The following is an 8,234-nucleotide window of genomic DNA, read 5'->3' on the forward strand; positions in this document are numbered from 1 at the left end:
ATGTAGAGCTCAGACTTCCTGAGTTCACAGAGTTTTTGTTTTTTTCTTCTCACAAGGGGCTGACGTTCGTCTATACAAACAGATTCATCAATGCCAATCAATGTCCATCCTCTGTTCCTTCATGATTGTGTAACCCTCCCTTCGTGTCTGCACCGGGTTTTGGTGTGGTTTAGGTTCGGGAGGGAGTTTGGTTGGAAATTTCTGTTATCTATTTAACTGGACCTTCTGTCCCTCATTCAAAACACAACGACAACAAATGGCAGTTCAAAAATATATTGAAGTAACCACAAAAGAATCAACACAAGAATCAACTATTTACAACAATAATTTCGCCCACATCTTTTTGGGGGTTTTTTTTCGATAAATGTCCAATTCACACTGGCCTGCCAGGCAATCAAAAACCAGGAAAACAATAAAGAAAAACTACTGAGTGCACTCAGAAAAATCCTACCGCCCCTTTACAACGAGTGTCCATGGGATGGCCCAGGATGGTGGAGATGGGGGATGGAGACAACGATGAAGAAGGGGACGAAGATGGACATCACCCAGAGTGGCACGCTTTGAACGGATCCAAAAAAACCAGCCTGCACAGATGTGCAGGGAAATTAATCATACAAATACACGACTATTCTTTTCAATAAAGTCCTCAGTCTCTCTTTTTCCCCATCTCAAAATAGGCAATGCATGAGCAACACAACTTCCAATATAATTCAAACATAGAAAAGATTGCGTTTTCCAATCACAATGCAACAATACATGAGGATTCAGTAACACACATTGAATGTCCGGTCACACAAAACATCTTCCATCATCTGCACACGTGCAACAATGATCAGCACAGTAAAACATCAGTCATAAAACAGAGCAACACATAAAATACCGATCAACACCAACAGAAAGCTAATTAATTCCCCTCAAATATATACCGACTGGTTTTTTTTTAATACGACCTCATGCTTTTACGTCACTTTGCAGCATCCTAAGGCAACACTCTGAAAAGCGGCCATAACTCACCGGGATATCGATTTATACGGGGTTCAAAGGGGGTCTGGTGCGTCTGGTCAACTCCTGCAGTCCTGTAGTCGATCTCGGTCACACAAATAATCTGAATCTTATCTCTAAAGAAATCTTCCGCTCCAAAAGTGTCTGTATAGTTTGGCGCAGGCCGAGGAGAGACAACCAAGATGGCGGATCTCAGTGAGACAGCCACTCCCAGCTTTTTTTCATGCACCAGAATCTCTTTCTAGGGACAAATGACAGTTCTTTGCTGACACCTACTGACCAACTTGAAGTACTAGTTTGAGCAAATCAATGGGACAATCACAATACACATAAAACATACACATTTATTAACTTGAGGTTATCAACCCTGGTTACCACAGAGTTCCGTCTCCCGCTGCAGCAGGACCATCGAACCACTGGAGCCGAGGCTCCGTCCTGCATCTTCTACGCAGCTGGTGGTGATGAGCAGCTCAGAGCTGCTTAATGACTCCTTCATTGATTCAGGTGTGTGTTTGCAGGATGAACAGGAGACATAACTTAACTACGATTCAAGGACTGTGCTGCGTCGTTTTCCTGCAGTTATTTTTAAATCAGGTTAAAACTTTGCAGATTTCCCTTTGACTGAGGTGATCATTAGCGACAGCAGCTCTGCCTGACACAGGCCTGTGCAAAGGTTCGGTTTATCTTGGAAACTGATCTGTAATCAGAGTTTGAGGGATCGAGGGCATTTGCTGCAGTCACAGGATCACCATGTTGTCGACTGTAGCGCTGTTTCTTCTGCTGGTTTTGCTTTTCTGGCTTTTATTTTCAACTGGAAGGCCTAAAAACTTTCCTCCAGGCCCTCGGCCATTACCCATCCTTGGAAACTTGCTGGAGCTCAGTCTGGAGAATCCCGTCGCAGACTTTCAGAGGGTAAATTTCAGCTCAGATAAAATAACAAAATATCTACCTCATGTTTTTGTTTTTTTTGAATGTCCATTGAAAACCTGTGATTAAAATCCTGTGTTGAGAAAAGAGAATGTTTTAATTTTGTGTGCTGCAATATGTGTTTTTGTGTTTTAGTATAATATTTATGCATCTAGTCTGCAGAATTTGATCAACTAAATTCTTTCATCTAAATATGCAAATTCTCCTCTAACGTCTATCAGTTCATGTTCATATTATTGTGTTTCCTGAAGTTTGGATTCGTGACTGAAATGCCTTAAACGTAGTGATTTCTGGAACATTTCCGATGGGTTTTGTCTCTGTCCTGATTTGAACCCTTCACCTGAGCTGACCCAGATAATTCACTGAGTGAATCTTTTTCTGCTGCCATGAAGTCAATAATTACCAAACAAACTGGGAAGAAATGGAAATATTTAAAACTGAAGCTGTTTGTTCTACTTGACTGGAAGTGTGAGAGGATTTCCAAAGTAATTTGAGTTAATAAGAATATGAAAGTGAATCTTTGATCATGCATCCTGACTGACGAGAATGACTCCTGAATCAGGCACTTCTTTCCCCAGCTGGCCAAACGTTACGGGAACATCTACAGCATTTTCATGGGTCCCAGGCCGGCGGTCATCCTCAACGGACTGGAGGCCATCAAAGAAGCTCTGGTCAACAAAGCTGCCGACTTCTCTGGCCGGCCGCAGAGCCAGATGGTCAACCGGGCCGTTCAGATTAGAGGTACTGGCTCAACTCCTCCAAAACAACACCGAGACTGTAGAAGTTCCAGTATTAATGATTTAATCTTCTGACTGCAGTGAGCTTCCAGAGTTATACGGTGATATAGGAAACCACAGGACAGCCTCAGCAAGTCACAGACTTGACTACTTTTTACACTTGGACACAATTAATGCAACAATAACCACAGTGTCAGCGTTTTCCCCACAACCAACATCAAAAGTTGGATATTTAAACTCCAGATGACATGTTAAGATGCAGAGAAGCAGGAAAATAAACTCGATTACATTGAAATTCAATTTCCCAAAAATCTAACAAACCAGCTCTATGTGAAACCATTGCAATGGCGCCATCTGGTGGCGGAAGTGGCTAAAAGGTGGTGGGGAAAAAAACTGTTTCTTATAGAAACTGCAAAAAAACAAAAAAAAAAACTCTTTTCTTCTGGAAGTACTAAAATACGCATAAAAATAAAGACTGAAGTGAGCAGTCATCCAGTGTTCAGGAACACCTTCAGCCTGCTGGGAGAAGTTTCCACTTCTTTCAAAATACGAGCCTGAGAAAATCCAACGAGCTGATTAAATTACTTTTTTCACTCCCAGGAAATAACTTTAGAAACCACTGAAATACAACAATGTGCAACAGCAATTGTGAGAAGATTAGGATGGTGAATAAAATGCAAAAATGTCATTTTCTTTCCACTGACGCAAAACATCAGAGGTTGAAATGAAGACGTTGCTCATTTTTCTTCCTCTGGTTTAAACTTTATCGTGATGTTTTCCACGTTTCCTCTGATCAGTCTGTAACTGGACTTTGTGCACATAGAGAACGCTCCAGGATTAATTTTGGCAGATTACACCCCGAACTGGAAGGAACAGCGCCGCTTCAGCCTGATGACCCTGAGGAACTTTGGTCTGGGGAAACAGTCCATGGAGCAAAGGATTCTGGGTGAATTAGAGCACATCACAAACATTCTGGAGCAGAGTGTTGGTGAGTGTGTGTGTGTGTTTAACGCTGACTATGTGAACACACATTTCCACTCAGGCCTTGACTGGTGTTGCATTGTGGGTTCTGCAGGCGGAACCATGGACCCTCAGCTGCTCTTCCACAACGCAGCGTCCAACGTCATGTGCCAAGTCCTGTTCGCGAAACGCTACAGCTACGACGACACGTTCCCAAAGTTCTTTGTTAAATATTTCCACGACACGTCAAAGATAATCAATGGCTTCTGGGGCATGGTGAGCGACTTCCCCAAGAGCTACAGCCGAGAGCCTGTTGGATGCTGAATCATAAATTTAAACTAAAAAAATATACAAACTGCCGTTTATGTGTTTACACAGAAGATACTGATATCGGTGAACTGTGTTTTGCAGATCTATGACTTTGTTCCAGTGGTGCGCAGCCTGCCGCTGCCATTCCAGCAGGCCTTCAAGCTGTTCAAGGTATTTCTTCTTTAAACCAAAAACGATGATTCATGAAAAGTAGTGCCACATTTTAATGAAGTGGTTAATTAAGTTGCCCTATAAGAAACAAGAAGATTTCACATTCACTCTTTGGCACCAACTTTACAGTTCAGAGGTCTTTTTGGTCATTCTGGCTCTATTATACCAGCACAGCCTTGACAATTGCTCTAATTTTTCTTCCCTGAAACAAAGTGTTTGACCGCTCTGGGTTAGAGCCTTCTTCTGTGGAGTTTGCATGTTTTACCCGTATGTACAATTGTTTGGCGGAGTGGCAACCTCACAGGGTGTGGCCCATCTTTAGAGGGATAGCTAAAGCATAGAAAATGCTTAATGTCCATTTTGTGTAGATTCTTATTCTTTTGTATTTTATTTCTTATATACACTTTGTGCCAGTGGCGTATTGACCTCGCACTGGGACCTCATGCAGAATTCTTATATGTGCCCCCAATGCCAGAAATTTTACATTTTTCAGACAAAAAAAAAAAAAAAAACACCCATAAAAGTCAAATATCTGTCAGTCATTAGAAATGCTCTTGTTTGGGGAAAAAAAAAGGAGAAAAAAGAAAAGAGGATGAGCTTTACAGCTCAGCTTCCTGACACAGTGTGGTGACGGCGCACCAGAACAACTGATCAAAAGCTCTGGATCATTTAAATACAGAACAGCTCTGCCTGTCTCTGCTGACCTCTCAGCTGCACCTTCCTGGCTTTTCTCTCTGCAAATTCGTCTATCAGGTCGTTGATCTCTTCCTCATCTTCTTGTCCCCCCGCGGCGCCCTCGGCCACGTTGAAACTGTTAGCGTCTTTCTTTATAAGGAAACCAGTTATTTTGGGGAGCTTTGCTCTTTTTTCTTGTTTGGCTTCACTTTTTTGTCGCTTCTGAAAGCCGCTTTTCTGTCTCTGCTTCTCCATTGTTTTGTTTACCGTGTGACCTGTGACCTGTGACCTGTGACCTGTCTGTCTTCCTGTATCCTTGCCCGCTCAGGGCACACCGGGAGGCACCTGCTCCCACCGCCCCTCCCATAAAATTAGCACAGGATAACTGATCACAGAAAATTTAAAATATTAGGTTGTGACATAAAATCAACCTTGGTTAACCATACATTAAGGGCCCGTTCGCACTTTTTTCCTCCCTCTTTTTCTTTTTCTTTTTTCTCTTGTTTTCACGACCTGGCAGCGCCCCTCCACGTCATGTGCCCCCATGCAACTGCGTGCCATGCGTCACGCTAGTGACGCGTCTTTATGCTATTCTTATGAATCACTTTATTACCTTCTTCTGTCTGTTGTCACAGTTGGAATTGGGAAAAATGGGAGCAAACATAATGCAATAAAACTCCGAAGCAGCTTCCTCAGAATTAAAGACCTGAAGGTTGAAAGCAGCTCACCAAAATCTCTTCTCCAGATTGCTCATAAACTGTATGATGAAGAAGTGCTCGAGAGCAAAAAGACCAGAATTCCAGGCGCGCCAAAACATTTTATAGACTGCTACCTGGATGAGGCGGATAAGGTGCGTATGTTCGTCAATATGTCACTATATTTACAGATCTCTCATTTTGGTTGAAATGATTATTGACTCGTTCTTTTCCAACTGTGTCGTCCTGCAAAGAGAGGAAACGAAGCCTTATTTACTGAAGATCAGCTGGCAACCATGCTTGTAGATATTCACTACGCAGGAACTGATACGACCGCCAACACCACACTCTTCATTCTCTTCTACCTGATAAATTACCCAGAAGTACAAGGTAAGCTCTGCTGTGGAGAAATCACTGAGCCTCCGTCAGTTCTCAATGAAACCTGTAAATATCCACCTATAAATAAATGACATACAGCGTCTTTAAGACCACTTAATCCATGACCCGATTGTCTCTGAATCTGTCTGAAAGAGATCTTCATTGAGGTGTATAGTGAAGTTAAAGTCTCTCTTTTGTCCGGATGTGTTTGTAGAGCGCTGTCAGCAGGAAATCGACCGTGTTCTCCAGGGAAAGGACCGAGTCAGTTTTGAAGACAGGCACCAGATGCCTTACGTACAGGTGGGATTACCCGGCTTCCAACCGTCCTATTGACCGTGAGATTTCTCAGATGTCTTAACCAACGTCGATGCCTCGCAGGCGGTTATTCATGAAATCCAGAGGATGGCCAACACGGTGCCGCTGGGCGTGGCTCACTGCACCTCCAGAGACACGGAACTGATGGGATTCTCCATCCCAAAGGTAACGAATAAGGAATCACTCGCTTTCTGAATTTGATACTTTACAACTATGATAACACAACAACACAACAGCAAAAAGCCAGTATCATTACATTCTCTTTGTTTCCAGGGGGACAGTGTTCTCTGACGGACTATTTTGATTATGGGAGAGTTTTATGAAGCGAAGGAGCACAACAATGCAGCTTGATTGTGATGGATGTTTTCAGAAATCGAAAAATATTGGGCACCGTGTTGAAATCGTCATAATGTTATATATTTGCTCCCCTGTCAATCTTTTCATTCCGCTTTGGTTCCGTCAGAAAATATTGTCCCCCGGAAACGAAGCCTCTTCACTCCATCCGTGGCTTTTAGCGGCTGCGTTGTCATCAAACCTTCTGGGCCACCGTACTTTCACACTAAAAGATCTGCTCTCCTAATTGGTTTGGAAAGATAGACGATCTGCGAGATTAAACTAGTGGAGAGGAAAATCTGTGCTGTTTGACTCGACATGGTAAGTCTGTGTGGAGGACCGAAACCACCAACATTAAAAATAAATACACAAATACAAAAATAGGTAAATAAATACATTTATGTGCCAATAAATCATACAAAACATTTTTTTCCCATGAGAAAACCTATAAAATGTGACTAAAAATATTTATTTTGTCATTTTCACTTCAGTCCATTTGGGGATTTTTTTTTTTCCTCATCAATTTTGATTTTATGCCTGTATTTATCGTATTTATTTCTGTATTGTTTCTTTCACATTTTCTTTTCTCCCAGTTATGTCTGTATTTTATTTTAATCTGACATTTACTTACTTTTTTTTTCACTGTCACATCTTCATTTTTTCCAATCTTAGATTTTCTTACTGTGTTTTTTCCCACACTATTTATTTCTGTCAATATGTAAATGAGGGGGCGGGGTTTCAAGGCGTGTCTTGAGGTCAGCTCCTCCTATTGGCCAATCAACTTCGACATGGTCTGACCAGCCAGAAATATGGACTGGAATCATTTTAGACTATCAGATAATCCGTTCCTGCAGTTTCCTAAACCTTGTGCGGTCTGATTAAAGTTTCCTTTTGGGCTCCAGGGAACCATCGTTATCACCAACATGGCGTCAGTGCTGTTCGAGGAGGGAAAGTGGAAATTCCCTCACGAATTCAACCCCGAAAACTTCCTCAGCCACCAGGGAGAGTTCATGAAGCCGGAGGCCTTCATCCCTTTCTCTGTCGGTGGGTGATTTCTCCTTTTACCGCCAAAGATCTGTGTCCAGGGCCACGCCGGCGCCTCTGACTCGTGTGTTTTAGGGACTCGGATGTGTCTGGGGGAGGGTCTGGCTCGCATGGAGCTCTTCCTCATCACCGTGTCTCTGCTGAGGAAGTTTCAGTTCGTCTGGCCGGAAGATGCAGGAGAACCGGACTTCACGCCGATATTCGGGGTGACCCAGACACCCAAACCATTCCGAATGAAGATCCAGCTCAGACTCGGTTCCTCGTAGGCACCAAGGAATGGTTTAGTCCAACTGACAGTGGAGATGAAACTTACTGCCAGTTATTTGGTCTGGAAGTGTTTAAGCGCTGTGGTGATCATCTCAGGGATGGAAATGATTCAGGTGAAGTTCTGCTCTGCAAAATCTGAAAGTAGAAGCTTGTTTTGTGAGACTGTACATGTCCCAATTTTTTTTGTTTGTAATCAAAAAGTGTTATTCAAATGGATTTAAATATTTTAAACATGAGCTGCAATATTTTAGCAAAAACAATCCTGATTATTGTAGCCAATAAACTAGAAAACTTGGTCAGTGAAGGGTTCAGTGTTGATCGTGTTTGACGGAGATCAGTAAAATAAAATAAGGGAGAACTGATTTTAATTCAGTGGACGTCAGTCTCACCTCACTCGATACACACTTGCCATTTCTTTTCA

General features: G+C 42.5%; 1 protein-coding gene across 1 annotated transcript; it reads left to right on the plus strand.

The window, feature by feature from the left end:
* Positions 1-1,752: 1,752 nt before the first annotated feature.
* Positions 1,753-7,812, plus strand: LOC115392371 (cytochrome P450 2D15-like). Its single transcript, XM_030096963.1, has 11 exons — positions 1,753-1,914; positions 2,508-2,670; positions 3,490-3,654; positions 3,742-3,902; positions 4,038-4,106; positions 5,527-5,631; positions 5,731-5,866; positions 6,069-6,154; positions 6,233-6,334; positions 7,405-7,546; positions 7,622-7,812. The coding sequence occupies exons 1-11, from the start codon at positions 1,753-1,755 to the stop codon at positions 7,810-7,812; spliced, it is 1,482 nt and encodes a 493-aa protein (XP_029952823.1).
* Positions 7,813-8,234: the final 422 nt, after the last annotated feature.

This window comes from Salarias fasciatus, chromosome 7, assembly GCF_902148845.1.
Source record: "Salarias fasciatus chromosome 7, fSalaFa1.1, whole genome shotgun sequence".
Lineage (NCBI taxonomy): Eukaryota > Metazoa > Chordata > Actinopteri > Blenniiformes > Blenniidae > Salarias > Salarias fasciatus.

What these genes read in the sequence shown, in the direction of transcription:
- LOC115392371 (XM_030096963.1), top strand. Translation starts at nt 1,753, where the DNA reads ATGTTGTCGACTGTAGCGCTGTTTCTTCTGCTGGTTTTGCTTTTCTGG. An exon ending in CCGTCGCAGACTTTCAGAGG is followed by an intron (nt 1,915 to 2,507) that starts GTAAATTTCAGC and finishes TTCTTTCCCCAG; the next exon opens with CTGGCCAAACGTTACGGGAA. An exon ending in CCGGGCCGTTCAGATTAGAG is followed by an intron (nt 2,671 to 3,489) that starts GTACTGGCTCAA and finishes TTGTGCACATAG; the next exon opens with AGAACGCTCCAGGATTAATT.